At 39.5% G+C, this 16,438-nt stretch overlaps 1 protein-coding gene across 1 annotated transcript in view; it reads left to right on the plus strand.

The window, feature by feature from the left end:
* The first annotated feature begins 1,470 nt into the window (after positions 1-1,470).
* prkci (protein kinase C, iota) overlaps positions 1,471-16,438 on the plus strand; it is a 44,781-nt gene continuing 29,813 nt past the window's right edge. The window contains exons 1-2 of the mRNA XM_086273669.1: positions 1,471-1,867; positions 15,554-15,675. Of these exons, the coding sequence (XP_086129795.1) occupies positions 1,785-1,867; positions 15,554-15,675 (205 nt within the window). The 5' untranslated portion in view covers positions 1,471-1,784. The remainder of the gene's footprint in view (positions 1,868-15,553; positions 15,676-16,438) is intronic.

Genomic DNA, 16,438 nt, shown 5'->3' on the forward strand with positions numbered 1-16,438 from the left:
AAAAAATCACGGTTTTAGTAACGCAGTAACGCAGCGTTCCTACGGGAAAGTAACGGTAATCTAATTACTGATTTTGCAATAGTAATCCCTTACTTTACTCGTTACTTGAAAAAAGTAATCAGATTGCAGTAACGCGTTACAAGTAACGCGTTACTGCCCATCTCTGATGGAAACAGTGTTACTTTAATTGAAAGGAAGGTTGTGTATGGGAATGCATTACTGCTGTACCATGTGTGAAACAAAAAAATAAAATAAAATAAAATAAAAATATCCACTATTCTTCTGCACATCCACAAACCATCTCAGCCTTAGCTCTTTGACTTTGTCTCCAGACTGCTCGACCTGAGCCGTCCCTCTGATGTACTCCTTTCTAGTCCTGTCACTCCCAGTGAAAAGCTTAAAATCTTCATCTCTGCATCCTGTCTTTGTCAGTGCTACAATCTTCAAACCAGACATCATAGCAGTTCTCTCGTTCACATTGCAAACCCTTCCTTCTGTCACAAATCAACCCTGACACTCGATGTTCCTCTGCTCTCCAGAACATACCTCCACCTCTCCAAGCTCTCTTCCACCTGCTCCCTACTCTCACTACAGATCACAAACACATTTCACAGAAACTACCATCAACCTGTCATCAGCATCAACCTAATCCCTGATGCAGGCCTTGTCAGGCCTGATAGGCGAGCAAAACTAGTGAACTCAAAAGCAAAACCAAGAGAGACCGTCCTAAACTTTTTTCATAAAGACTTATTTCACACAAAAAGGAATTCAGACAATAGAAGACTTGTCTAGAACTCTGGGGAAATGCACAGGTCTGATGAGGCACAGCCAGGTGGTCCTACTGGCTGAGGAGCGAGAAATCCAGAACTCCGCCCCAGGAGGGGCGCATGAACCGGATCTTGACAACCCTAACCTTGAACTCATCTGTCACACTGCATACCTCATACATGCCCTTATACGTAGATTATGAGGAACAACTTTGAAAGAAAATACAAAAAACCAAAACAAAACCCAACCATCCCCCCAATAATTGTACTCAGTCTGTTTGTAAATATAGTAAACATCTAAGTTGAATTAAAAAGAATATTCTATATTTAAAAGAAGACAAAGCATTTCACGTTATTTTAACCCCCACCCCTTCCTTTTATCACAGCAGCTAACTCGTTTCTAAAATTAGATTTTTATCTTTTTTTAGTACATGTTTTTGTCACCGGTCAATTTTGTTGTTCTTTCCAAACCAATGCGCTTGAATGCGCGACATGTCTCGAGGGTCTTTCCTTTCCGAGCTTAAATGTTTGAACACGAATGCAGCACTTACCTACATAAAAGGCCTGAGTTGGTACAGGCCAGTGATGCCAAAAGTTATATTTGACGTTTCAGAGTTTTTGACAGTATCCCACTGGTTTGTTATACTCGATAAATAATAAATCAATGTGAAATTGTGTTTTTTTGTGTTTTAACAAGACACAATTCAGGATGGAACGAATATACCAAGTTGTACACTGCCCCTGTTACATTCCGATAATGGACTGGCCCGTGGTTAGGCCTTTGCAGTGGGGAGTTGTTTGACGGACCCCGCAAGTTTTTCTATACTTTACCTGTTATTTTTGTTTGTCTAAAGAAGGGCAAATACTCAGCTTTTGGCATCACTTGCTTCGTTATTCATTTGGTTTGTCGACGGACCGTAAAGATTAACAGTTTAGGGCGTGGTACCGGGCCAAAGTAGGAAACAAGGTAGATAGGAAGGACGATATCGTTGAGTCGGACTGTCCACGGCTGAGCTTATGATGCCGACGTTGCGGGATAGCACCATGTCCCACCCCGGCGAGAATTCCCACCAAGTCCGGGTGAAAGCTTACTACAAAGGGTAAGAAATAACCATGTATTTTAGTATTTAATATATCCAATTGGGAATAACTTACTAGCACCAGTTGGAAAGACGGCTAGTAAGCTGGCTAACACTAGCTCAGTCAGCTAACGGCTGGCTAATGTTGGGAACCACCGGGTTTCGGTAAACTTGGGCAGGCGGACAGGTGACACTGTCCAGGCGCTCCGCCTGCGAAAAGTCAGTCTCGGTGGTATCTGAGAAATTTTTCAGCTACACGGCGAAATTGTCATGTGGTTTAAATTAGTTAAATCTGTCTCAGCATGAAAGCTTTGGAGCTAGTCTCTCAGCAGCGGGCTAACAGTTGCTATCTAAGTTGATAAGGATTTGGCGTCTTGTTATTGATCGTCTTTACATTTATTTTGTCCTATCTCTGGCAGCACAACATGTCCTAAAATACCGCTTTTGTGTCACATCGGGAGGCACAATGTGATAGCAGGAAATCCTAATAATTGTTGAGCTTTCACAATAACTGAGGAGCTTTGAAAATCCAAATTAAGTAGTGATGTTCATGCCTTTTCAGTTAGACAATGTAATGTAGACCTATTATTTTCAGCCTCTGTTATCCAGTACTTACGTGATATTAGTTACAACAACGAAACCATGTACCACTTTTATATGCAGATATGATGAGCTCATTATAAATAAAAGTAATTAAATCTAAAGATTTGTTTTTTATTTTGTTTCAAAAAATTATCAAGCTGTAATCAGGTTATAACTGTGTCACATACAGTAAAGGACACATGAGCTGGCAGTGGGAAATCTTTTGGTTTACAATTCTGCTTCCTCAAAAACAGCAGCAACCATCATAAATGTTTCTGACTAGTTTAGGAGCAGTTTATCAACTTTTGATGTTCACACTGTAGCCAGAACTGTAATATCAGGGTTTTGCCTGGCTCAAAAAGGGGTAAAGAGACTGTGTTATTGAACTTTCCAGCATTTTGTTTCTATTTGTGGCCACTTGCTGAACAAAAATCAATTTTAAGCTTAGTGCAAAGATGCTGTTTGAACGTATTCTTATCACAGTTTCTGTGATTTTTCCTTTGTGGAATGTCAGAAGCTCTCTGATAGGCGCCAACGTGTTTTCTATAGAGGAAAACCCCGGATAATCTAATATTTACATAAAGGAAAGCCTAAACCAAGTCAGTTAGCAAACAGACTTCAGCACAAGACCTGAACAATAGACATCTATGTATTGTCCATTAATGTATGACATATCCAGGTGGACGGCATTGTCTTTGAGTTTCTGTCATGCTAAATAAGCATTTCGTTTCACAGTTGATTGTCATGATAGAAATAATTGATTACTCGGTTGTTTCAATTATACTTTGCCTCTGTTTGATGGAGTCAAGAGATTAGAGATCAGTCAAGACTTGAAAAGCGTGTAGTGCAAGTCATCTCAGCCATACCCGTGTGACACACCTCAGTACCTCTGTGATGTGTGTTGATTATTGGGTGGCATCTCGCAGAGAGAGGCATGTGAAATATTTCTGACGCGACGGCTGAGGAATCTCAGCTATGCTGCCAAAGAGAGATTGCAGTGTAATGGTCTCATGATTCTGCTATCGGGATGCATTAAGCCAGGATGCCATCTGAGTTGTTTTCTTTCGCTGCAGAAGTTAAGACTGAAAGATGTTAGAGCTAGTAATGCACCAAATCAATATAGTAGATTAGGCAGTAGTGTCATGTCGAAGCTGTTTACCGACTGTTTTTATAAGGCCACAACAACACATCTTTATACACCTTATTGTATGAATCATCGCACAGTGTGACATATGGACTTTGAGAACGGCAATACTTCCTGTGACAAAAGACCAGAGATGGGGAATGGAGCTTTTTGTAGAGCATAAATTTTCAACATTTTCCCCTGTGGACTTAAACACCATGTAACTTGGAAAATTTTCATAATATGAAGATAAAATTTTAAATGATGTCATTTAATATGTTCACATTATTGTTTAAAGAGAATCAAAAGAACAGCTTCTTCTGAGGGAGTGAGGTGGGAGGCACTGATTTTATTTTGTTTTTTTAACTTCAGATCACCCTCTTGGGTTTTGGGCATTGTGACTTGCATTTTCCCGTAAATTCGTGACATTGGTACTGACACAATTCCATTAATTCTGACTGAACCGATTGCAGCTAATTAATCCGAAATGAAAATAGACGGTGGCAGTGTGGCTGCTTGAAAACAAGAGCCTCTTTCATGTGACATAAAAGCGTTAAGACTTAGCAGGTTGTTCAAACACTACAACAGCTGATTTCACAGATTAATTCCATATCCGGTGCTAAAATCATTATATCTGAAGTCATATGCTATAAAACGCCCACCTCTGTGACTTTATCAATGAGCTTACTCTCTTATCTGCTCTTAGTGTGGGGTGTTTTCTGGGTCTTTTCTTCACTGTTTGCATGTTTGCTGTCAGTCAGTGCCAGCAGCAGATTGGTGTCAGCCTGTAGCAGTCACCAACGCGTCTTTATTTTTCTCTCATTCGGGCTGCAAACGCACTGACCGTATGACCAGCAACTGATGGCGATGCTTTTATTTTATAGTCTGTTTCTTATGGTGGCAGAGGGTCCCAGGGGCTCAGCTGGATGAGTGGGCACTTGTTTTAGAGGGTTTTTTTACTGCTCTCCCGTATGATAGAAGAGTCAGACAAAAAGACATACACAATTGAGTATGGAGAGATCCGGGGAAAAGTGACTCCTAACAGGGGGATATGTGCATGTGTGGTGTAGACCAAGATAAATCATGAACCCAGGATTCCCCAGCATAACATAACATAGCATAACAGGTCTAGTTGCTGTAAAAATAAGCTAAAGTTCCTACTGTTGAAGGTACCTTCAACAGGAGTTAAAAATAGTTGCCTTTCAGGTGAGATGGTTTGGGGATGTCCTATTTGATGTGGCCCATTACATTCTGGAGTTTCTCTCAGCTGATTCAAGAACATCTCAGTGTACCTGCAGAAGAATGCGAGGGCTGACTATGGAAAGATGGCTTTCCATCTTTTCAGTAGGCTTTAAATGCCACGGCACAGGTAAACACCTTATTAAAACACTTTAAATGTTTGAAAGCTATAGATAAAGAAAGCACTAAAAATGCATAAATTATGCAGAAACGGTTTACAAATTCTAACAAAACAGTGTCTTTATATCGCTATAAATAATTAAAAGTGGTCCTTAGTGTGGTAATGGACCTCTTTAAAACGTGACTTGGCAGGAGATTTTTCTGTGTTTTTAGCTTTTAACCTAGTGCTTGTCTATTTCTTTTTTTTTTTCTCTAGATTTTTTTTTTTTTCTTGTTTGTGCTGGGTTTGGAAGGCAGCCATCTGATGTTTTCCTCTTTGCTCTTGTTTTTATGATTCAGCTTATCTTGGTTGTGTATTGAAGCACAAATTTAACATTATTTTTGCTTGCCTTTCTGTAAGAAAAAAGATAACCCATAGCTTAAAATGTTTAAACCTTGTATAGTTTTAGCTTGTCTTCTTAACAAAAACCTCAGTTTTTTTTAATTCACTGCACTATTTTGCCAGGAAAATTGTTTGTGCAGATTTGCCGACACAAACTAACACAAGGTTTCCTGTGTGCCAGATTAACTTCAGGATTCCTGTGTAAGGCATGTTGTTTGGCAGGAAACTAGGATTACACAGGTCTGATGGAGCAGTGGAGTTATTTTCCTCTTTTGAAAGGATTTGCTCTTCTTTGTCAAAGACTCTGCCATCTGCATCCCTGCTCGAAGGCCCGGCTTTGTTAAAAATATGGCAAGCAGTTCTTCCCTTTTCTCGTTATTTTTGGTCTGAAAGCCCCTCAAGAACTCAACTGCCGAGCCACCCACCTAAATGCCCATCTATCTACCAGAATGCTCCTCCACTGTATCTGATTCTCAGATAAATGTGTGCGATTCCTGCATTGTAAGGTCTATGTTGTGTGTAGCTATGGCTCATGTGTTGCATATAGGTGTTAAGCGTAATCTTGTCTCTGAGATCAGCAGGAGTGTGTTTGGCTGCTGTTGTTTTATTGCACAGAGTGACACTCCCTGTTTAGCTCTGCAGGTGAGCTATGTTGCCTGGAGACCACAGCATCCTGCGGTCAACACCAGCAAAGGCCAGACCTGACTGGGAGGAATCAGGGAATTATTTGTTTGTTTTGGAGGTGGGGGGCTGTTTTGGTAAAAATTTTGCATGGCTTCATTACACGACCTGTCTTTTCTTTAGTGCGTATGTGAGCTTTATGTTGGAGATTAGCATCTGTCTGTGTTTTCATGAAAAGCTTTGCTGTGCGTGTGTATGTGGGTCATGTAAACTTGGATGTGGTAGCGCCGAGTGTGAGATGAATGGTTCTAGGGTCTGTGGCAGCCCTCATAGGACCCTTCTCCTCGACCCTCCTCCATGCTTGATCGCTCATCAGTGATGAATAACTTCATGCTGGGCAGTTGGGACTGCAGTCCTAATCACAGCTATCACCCCCTCCTCCTCCTCCTCCTCCCTTAATTTAGCCGTGCCGTAGAACAGGGCACAGGAATGCCAGACTCGTGTGGAATGCTGTTTCCTCCTTGTTCCTCACGAGCGACGAGCTCCTAGTTGCTCATAACACAAATCTTCCACCACTCGAAGGAATCCTATAGCACAGCTTCTTTTTGAGACGGGTCACTAAATTTCTACTTTACTTCTTTACTGTGTTATTTGTCTCGTAACATGTATTTCACACAAATGGAGTAAATGTTTTGAACCAGACTGACCTACTCTCTAATGTCTGTTAATGGGGTGGGGTCTTTGAAGAGCCACTATTCCCGTAAACATGATAAATTAGCATATACTTAAGGAAAAGAGTCTGAAATGCCAGACATAACAGAAGTCTATGCATTTTTATTTTGCCCATTCATTGAACAAAACCTGTTTGGCAGGTATCAGAATATTTTTACACCCACGAAAAAAGGGTGTAATTTGGCAAAAGGATGTGCTGTGGCCGTTTTTATGTGTAAAATCACTCAGAGAAGTGGAAACTACAGAGTGTCTTTTGTTTTAGTCTTACACAGTGCACAAACAAACCACAAGAACAGCAGTGTGGTTATTATAATTAACTGAAACTAAACTAAAGATTGAAATGGTGTGAGACTCCATTTTACTTAACTTAAATAAAAATAAAAAAACAAAACTGCAGCTGAAACGTGTTGTGCTAACAGAACTAAAATAAATAAATGAGAATTACTCTGCCAAGGCAGCTCACTCATTGGGCAGTATTTAATTTTAAGGGAATGGCATTGTATTTTTTTGTATATATTCTTGTTTTTTGTTCTTTTTAAACTTAAGAAATTTGGGGTGTAGTAAAAATGCCACATTTTGGGACAATTTGAATAAAGTCAGATGTGAAATTAGTCAGCGATCAGTGATATCGGAAGTCAAATGTGACTAATTGTGTGATATTTAGAATCCCATATAACAATATAATTTGCTAATTGCCAATACAAACAAAAGCAGTAATTCTAAGCTTAGTTTTAAAGATAAAATACAATTGATGAAAACTTGAACTGAGTTTCTCTTGAAGAGGTCAGAGGTCCAAAGTAACATAACAATTAGAATCCCCATATACCATTCCCTTTGTGGCTGTATGTTGTCAATAGAAACAATGGCAGTTAGGTATGTAGATTTAAAAAAAAAAAAAAAAAAAAAAAAATCTATATAGCATTATTATCACTTTGGCCTTCAGATCACTGTTGACCTTAAAGAGAGGTCAGAGGTCAAATCTGTAAATCTTTTTACAGTACGTGCTATATGTTGATGATGAACACCACACTCATGAGAATCATAGTTATAAGGCTTTTTGTCACTTTTCGTCCAATAAATCATTAAGTTGACGTTGAAGACTAGATGTAAGCTAAATTTTAATGGATTGTTAACATGACCCTACTAGGGCTGCCACGATTAGTCGACTAGTCACGATTATGTCGACTATTAAAATCGTCGACGACTAATTTAATAGTCGACGCATCGTTTGAAGCTTTGTAAGATCACAAAGGACGCAGGAATGAGTAGTAGGATTTAAGAGTGTAATAACGGACTGAAACAGAAGATGGCAGCACTGCATGTACAAGGATGCCAGCTGCCGTTAAACCCCGAAGAAGAAGAAGCTGTGTCCCAGAATTCATAGCGCAGCCCAGCGCAGTTGTCGACAATGGCGGCAGCTAGTTAGTTTTAACTTTACTCTTATTATTCTTTCTGGGTCACAAAATAAACGTTTAACATATTTTCAGGCGAGAATGTAGCTGTGTAAACCTCAAATATCTGCTCAGTTTATCAAGACACCACATATTTTCAAAAGCGCTCCGACGTTTTCGGAGACGTCTGTTACCCACTAGCTCGATAGCTAGGCGGGGGCAAGGTAACTAGAGCCGTGAGAACACCGGACTCCCGGCAAATCGTTTTCAAACCCACCGCCGTCTTTCGCTAGTCAGGTTAAACATATATATAAGTCACTTAGATAACTTAAAAATGTTAGTTTGGCTTTCTTTAGTATTTTATTTGTTCCTGAGTAAATCGGTTTGGCTGAGATTAAAGTTATAGTTTTTGCACAGCTAAAACTGTCAAGCAGACAGCTGATTATCAGAAGTGTGAGACGCTGGAGAATATACTCCGGTGTCCTGTTATATTTTAGAAAGCAAGGAGTTTATTAAACTTCACCGAAACAATCTGCAAATTTCATTAAAAATTAATAAACTACCATCTTGTCTTTATTTTTAGTTAGCACAAACACTTCAAGCTGTAAGCTAATGATAGTTATATAAGACCAGATGCTGCTGGTGCAATAAGCTGTACGCTGTACGTCCAATGGATGATGATCTGATTAGTCGACTAATCGCAAAAATAATCGGTGACTAGTCGACTATCAAAATAATCGTTTGTGGCAGCCCTAGACCCTACTCTACACCCCACAGACAGAGTGAAACACGCAAACACTACTAAAAACACTACCTCCTCTGTGGAAGCAATAGTAGTAATAAAAAGTAAAAGTAAAACTGCTTTATTTTTAATCCTTTGTCAGTATGGTCAAACTGAAAAGCCTGAGGGGGCTTTGGTGTTTTATTTTATCACTCTGGCGTGTCTTTTATGTTACTTAGTCATCTGTCTCCACAAAGTGAAATGTTTGTAGTGTAATATCTGTTCTGGACATCTGAAATGTCATTCTTGAAAAATGCCACCTGTATTACAATAATTAAACTAATAAAGACAAAACTGAATATTTTAAATTGTGGAAACTAAACTGAAACCATCATAGGTTTCTTTATTTATGTTACACATAAAAAGTAATAATGTACCTAACTGACCAGTTTTAGCTTTTAATCTTCTTGTAGTGCTTTGCTCTGACATCAGGACAGATGGGAAAATTACTAATGCAGTTAACTCCACAGCAAACTTAAAACTTAAAACTGTTAGTTAACATGTGAAGGTTTCTGTTATGAATTTGCTGAATTACTTACAAGTGAAGAATCCTAATCAAAAGAAGCAGCACGTCAGTCATCAAACAGCTGCCTGCTTGGTGGCCTTGAAAAACAACCTCTTTCAATTAAGTTCAGCACAGTCATTATTGGTTTGGAACAATCAATAGTTTTTCAATTAAAGTTAGACTTAATGAGGACAAAAAGGGAAAATGACCAAAAGTGTTTAATAGATTTTCAAAAAAAATGCTGTAAATTTTCTGTCGACTGTCTTGTGAATTGAGTGATTGTAAGTGTCATCTTGGCTCATTGTGTCAAGTGTGAAAACACATTACCTTTGTGCTTCCTTACTTTCAGTCCTGGTGAGATTAAAAAAGAGAAACCATTCAATAACAGTCATGTTCCTTATCCACAAGTCTTTTGGTTTTCTTTAGTTCATTATTTAACTGATATTTAACTGTTTATGTGAGAAATTACCTTAAATGTTGGAAATGTCTAAACTCTGAGAATCCAAGGTGAGGTCTTTTTAATTTGTTGCATCATATTTTTAAAACAAAGAATTCTGTAATGTGAGAAGTAACAGGGTTTTCCTGCATCTTTAAAATAAAAACCTTTGAAACGGAAAAAAAGTATTTCTAGCAGGACTTGTTTTTATATTAAAAACAAGTAACAGAAACATGATATATTGGTATTGGCATTTATAATGACTGAAAAATGATGGTTAATAAGAAAAGACAGGAGAAACATCCTTCAATCATGTTATGAGTGTTGATTGAGTGTTGCATTGTCCACCAGAGGCCACTCTGCAACTTCACTCTTGGCAACACGTTTGGAACGCAACAAACACAACAACCAGCGGAGCAGAGTTGTGCTGATTGAAGTCAAGTAATCCAAGAGTTGCTGTGACTATGAAGCACGATTATTCTTAGGCTGTCATGTTATCTTGTTAGGGACTCATAAATAACTACACATAACATGTGCAAGGGAAATTTGTTTGTTTTGTGTATTGTGTCTGCGGAAGTGGCTTCAGAAGATGGGTACACTGGGGATGGACATGATCAGCAATAATACTCAGGTAGACTGTGGTGTCAAATAGTCCTTTCCCACTAGTACCTACTTGTCTCGACTCAATGCGGCTTCACTCAACTCTGTTTCGGTCATAGAACCTAATGTGTGTGGATTTGTTGTAGCACACGGCGGAAAGTCCTGTGATATCATTTGTATGCAGCATGAATGCCACAATAATGGAGGAAATCAAGGCGACGGTATACCTGGTGCCCGTTGAGTGGCGTTTTGTCAGACTTGGGGACTGCTGTGTGGGTTTTTGTTTTTGTTTGTTTTTTTTAATGCTTAAATTTTTTTTTTTAGAAATGGCTACTCTAAATGGCTTTAGAGTAGCCATTTCTCTTAATGCCAGGTTTAAAACATGGTGGATTTGATTCTCATGACTCTTTGAGTTATGCCACTGACTAGCCAATTGGTGGCATGTACTCTCTTGAAATCACATTTTTGAATAGTCTCAGATCACTTGGAACCCTGGCCAGGTACTACCACATAATGGAAACCCCTAAAAACTGAGTCGAACTGTTCCGAGCTGATCCGACTAGGTACTAGTGGCAAAGGGCTATTAAGCAATGCCCAAAGTGTGCCAAAAAAATATCCTCCACACCATTACACCACCATCTGAACCATTGATAAAAGGCAAGCTGGATCCCTGTTTTCATGTTGTTTTGAGAGTCACCAGACTCTGTTTTTCTGTTGTCAAATTTTGGTGATTCTTTGTGAATTTCATCCTCAGTTTCCTGTTTTTAGCTGATAGGAGTGGCACATGATGTGGTCTTCTGCTGCTAAAGCCAATCTTCTTTGAGATTTGACATGTTGTGCATTAAGAGATGCTCTTTTGCATACCTTCGTTGCAGAAGACATATCTGAATGTCAGTTACTTGAGTTGTTTCTGTTGCCTTTCTTATAGCCTATAAGCAGTGTGGTGATCCGCCTCTATCATCAACAATACATTTTCACCAAGACAACTGCTGCTCAATGGATAGTTTGTTTCTGAGATTATTCTTGACAAACCCTGGAGATGGTTGTTTGGGAATACCCCAGTAGATTTCAGTAGGTTTCTGAAAGACTTGAACTGAACAACCATGCCACATTCAGCGTTGCTTAAACACCTTTCTTTCCCATTCTAATACTCAGTTTGAACTTCAGTGGCATGTCTAGATGCAGTCCATGTGACTGGCTGATTAGTTATTCACATTAACAATCATTGAAACAGGTGTACCTAATGAGGTGGCCAGTGAGTCTATTTTTGATCACTGTGTTCTACTTCTTTCCTGTATCAGCTGCAGTCTTTAGCTGAGCTCGTATCTGTGTTAATGAGGAAGTTGTTTGAAACACTGGAGATTTGGCTAAACTTTAACTACAGCATAGCCGCACAGTATTTAATGAACACCCTCAGCTCCGGTCCAGTCACACGTGACTCAGTTAGTCACTCGCTGGCATCAAAACGGCGCTTGGATCATGTACAGTCATGGTGTTGGAATTGTAGTGCGTGTGTGTGTTCATATACTCTTGAACCTTTGATGTTATCAGGGTTTTAGTAGGAAGTGGAGCTGCCATGCTGGTCCTGGAGGAGAGATCAGACTTGAGGAGTGCTGTTTCCAGTCTTTTTCTCCTCCCCCTCCTCTCACTGGTAATGATTAACACCAGCAGGATGGAGGAAGAGGGTGAGAAAATAGAGAGCGGAAGGGAAGGAGAAGAAGGCATCAGACTGTCTCTTGACGTCAGCATATTATTGCTTTATTCATTCTTGATGTGTGGTTTCGCAGACAGTTTAATACCTGCTGTGCGGAAGCTGTGCGCTGACGAATCATTTCAGATCCTCCTGTTAATGTCTTTCACCAGCTTATTGGTATTAATTATGTTTGTTCCCTTTTGAGGACTGAACCTGCATTGACCCCACACACCTCAGTCCGTACTTGAACTTGTGTAGTAGCTGCCTTTAAAAGACTGGGATTTTATAATTGTGATAAAATGCTTTCAAGTTGATGAAAATCTGGAACCAGCTGGGATGAAGGCTGTAAAGGGAGTAAGAGGGCTTTGTCCCCAGCTGGAGGTGGGGAGTGCATTTACACATCACTACCTTTTTCCTTGTTTTTGCCCATTCCCTCTTCTCTCTTATTCCTGATCCTGCTCCAGTAGCCGCCTGAGATCAGATCTCTTGTCGCCTGCAGACCTGTAAAAGCTTGTGTTTTACATCTCTACCCCCATCTTATTGTGTAGTAAGCACAGACAGCAGGTAACGTCTATCCTGGCGCTAACATGAAATTATGAGTGGAGTGCTGACTGCTTCCATGGGGATAACTGCTCAGCAGTTCTTATGTTTTTTTTTTTAAATTTAACAGGTACAACACCATGCAGTGTTAAAGAGTAAAATCCTGCATTTTAGCCAAATTGTTCATTTAAGCAGGTAGAAAAATCTAAACAACCATCCAACACCTACATCCCTTTAATGACTAATTTTCCAAATGTGATGTGCCTGAATGGGACCACACAGTCCCCTCTAGTGGTGACACTTGTGCAAATAACGGGACAGTCTTTTGTCTAACAAATTCATTTAAAGGAAGTGGGAAAAGGCCGTCCTATACCATGTGTATAGTGCTTTACCCCTGAGTCGTTTCCCCTCTCTCCTCTCTTACATTGTGACTAATCCTGTAAGGACATTTTCCAGTTTACTTTTTTGTGCTAATTGGTTTGTTTTTAATTTGTCACCCATTTAAAAAAATCTTATCTTTGCATCTATCTGTTTCTGCCTACTTTTTAGGGTAACTCCCCCTTTACCCCTAAATAGATGGGGCTCATAAAACTACAAAAAAACAAAAACAAAGCTGGTGTTCAGCAATGGCAAAATATTTTTGCTTTTCAGGGATTTTCAGTGTTGCAATGATGAACAACAGATGATGAACCTGTGTGCCGGGGCAGCTATGGGGTGGCAGTCATATTGAGTGATCTAGATGGATGTTTTAAGCCTCCTTGAGATGTCTGGAGATGTTTGAGCTTTAAGAGAGGCGTGGAAACTCATCTATGTATATGAAAGAGGGTGCAAAAAAAACCAAGAGCTTTGTAGCCAAAAATGCAAAAGAATAATTGTTTTATGCTATTTATATTGTTTTCATAATCATTAGAAGCCCAAATCGTCTGTCCATCCTTCCAGGGTTACAGGAGAGCTGGAAGCAAGAAGCAGAGTTACTCTCTGGACAGGTTCCCAGTACATTAAAGGCCAAATTAGCATCATACATGAGATGAAGGTTTGATCAGTGAGGTCTAGCATTGTCAGAAGTTATATTTGTTCTTGACTGAGCTTCCCTGCTTTTCCATAAAGGGACTGCAGTGGTGGACAGTGAGCCCTAAACCACAGCGGTCACGGTCCAAGAACAGCCACTATCAGCTGTGCCATTTTGTTTGAGTGTGCAGCTGTCTCGCTCAGTCCATGGCAGGCTTTCTCGCTCTTGTTTTTGCTCTTTCTCACACCCACAGTCATGCTGTACAGATGAATGCACACACAAATGTGACAGACTGTGACTCACAGTGTTTAAAAAGAAAAAAGAAAAAAAAAGTGCTCTCTCACCTCTTTTCTCCCCATCATAAGTCTGACATTCTCCAGAGTTTTTGTTTGACGACATAAGCGAGAGCGGGGGACAGATTGGAGGAGTAGAGTGTTTAACAAATCTTTATGAGTAATGACTAGTGCTGATACAATCACTTATCATTTGATTAGCCAGTTATTAAATAAAAATGTCAAACTTTTCTCCTTTCACACTCTCAAATCTTTCAGGGTTTCTTACATTTCAATTGAGTATTACTGTATTTTAGATTACTGGCCAGACAAAACGTCATCTTGAACCTTGGGGAGTTTATGATAGACATTTTTTGTTCTGCATTGTGATATTTAAAGGACTGAAAAGTTTGTACAAACAGTAATCAGCAGATTATGTAATAATAACAATTTCTTCAGCAGCCTTTGTAACAATATTTGATGTCTGTGAAGTGGATCATAATATTGTATCCATGTTGCAGAGAATGGATCTATGCATGTACTGATATTCAGATTTGAAACGCTAGTCATTCAGATTTGTTGACTAAGGAGGCCATTTGTATGTTTGTGGAAATTAACAAGAGGTATATAATGACATATAATAAGCAATAAATAGTGTCTGCACTCGGTTTGCACCCACAACTTTTTTTCCTCTCTGCTTATGAAACTTGTTTCTTAAACAATACAGAACAGTGCAGAACAGTGTACTGTGCTGGTTATGGATGGATATAGATAAGATTACATTGCATGTTTTCAGCATCACTGTCTGTACAAAGTAGCAACGTAATGATTCTCTACATCAAATCATACATTGTTTTCCAGATATATTTAGTATCCAGATGGATGAGTTATAGTTTTATGAAGGGGGCAGATGTCGTGTAGGCTGTAGACATGCTTTCTAATACTGTAAGTTTAGGCATTTTAACATGTGAGTCTATGGTGATTGGCTCACATTTGGAATCACCCTCATATGGCCTTTAGAAGTACTACAGCTTTTGGCTTATCATTTTCTTTATTCGCTTTTAACTCCAGAGGTTCTCGGCTGCATAAAATATGGGCCCAACTTCTGGGTCTGAAATTTGAAGGCATCTGAGAAGTACCTTAGACCTGCATTCTTTTTGATGACCACCAGGGGGCGATAGCTATAATTGCAAAAAGAACTTGAAAGCTTCACTTCTCTAAATATGTTCCTGATATTTTATGGTGTAAATTTTTATTCTAAGCATCAGAGATGATTATCCAGGACATACTCATTGGCTATCAAAGACATTAACTACTGAGAGTGCAGTACAGTCAGCTCTGCCCTTTGTTGGTCGCAGCCACTTTCAAAAGATGAGGATAGTAGATATGGAGATGCCAGTCTTGGGGTTTCAGTATAGGACTTCAGAAACCAATGTATGATGGTCACATCACACCCCTAAAAGTGATATGTTGTAGCTGTATTTGTTTTTATTTATTTGGCCTTGGTCTAAATAGTTAATACTGAAATTAATCTAGTTGAATGACTTTTATTGGCTGTGAATGCGTCTAATAGAAAAGGTTAGAGTGGCAGGAAAGTCAAATATTGACTCTGTGGTTGGTATTGATCCAGTATGTCTGATTGTTTCAAGTTAAATAATATACTTGTTTTTCTTTCCTGCAGGGACATCATGATCACACATTTTGAACCGTCCATCTCGTACGAAGGCTTGTATGGGGAGGTGAAGGACATGTGCTCCATGGACAACGACCAGCTCTTCACGATGAAGTGGATTGATGAGGAAGGTACGTTTCTAATCAGACTGCTGCCTCCACCTTAAGGTGAACAGCCATCAAAGCTGGGGCTTTTTCACAAATTAACTTATGGAAAAACAACCATTATAGAAATATGATTTAGGAGCCACGGGTTGAATTTGGCAGCATATGATGAGCGCAGGCTCACATCAGCACATATGTCATTACCACTGCATTCCATTACCATTGCATACGTCTTGTCAGTCCAGATGTATGCAGGCTGATTCAGTCCTTTGTCAGCGGGTTATTTGGCAGAAGTCATTGTGTCATAGGAAAGATGGAGATGGAACCATCAGATCATTCCACTCAGGAGAAGGTCGGCCTGCTCAAACTCATTAGACTCAGATCAGCTCCCACTGATAGCCACCCACGTAAAGTCGCTGGAGTCATTAGTCTGTGCGAGGCAGAAAAGCTGCTTGATGTTGTTACTACGTACTCTGTGCTTGCTGTCTCTCCTCCTGCCCCAAAGTGCACACCATGAACTCAGGTCATCGTCGCTATAATTACAGAATAGACCTGGAGTTTGTCTGTATGTCTGCCTGCTGCTGATGTGTGTTTTTAAAAATACTCCACTTCGGACACTCAGTTTTCCTATAAACAAAATATAGTACTGAATTAGTTTAAGTCTTTAATCCATAAAAACGACATCTAACAACCTTCCCTTGTACCCTTAATTTCAAAACTCAGTGAATTACTTTCAGAAAGTGTAATATGGCCATGGCACTTTATACTCAATGGTTACGATAGTCTTTTT

Source organism: Aulonocara sp. 'chitande type north' Nkhata Bay, linkage group LG18, assembly GCF_057382095.1.
Source record: "Aulonocara sp. 'chitande type north' Nkhata Bay isolate Kocher_YH1m ecotype deep benthic linkage group LG18, A_spYH_male_GT1.1, whole genome shotgun sequence".
Classification (NCBI taxonomy): Eukaryota; Metazoa; Chordata; class Actinopteri; order Cichliformes; family Cichlidae; genus Aulonocara; species Aulonocara sp. 'chitande type north' Nkhata Bay.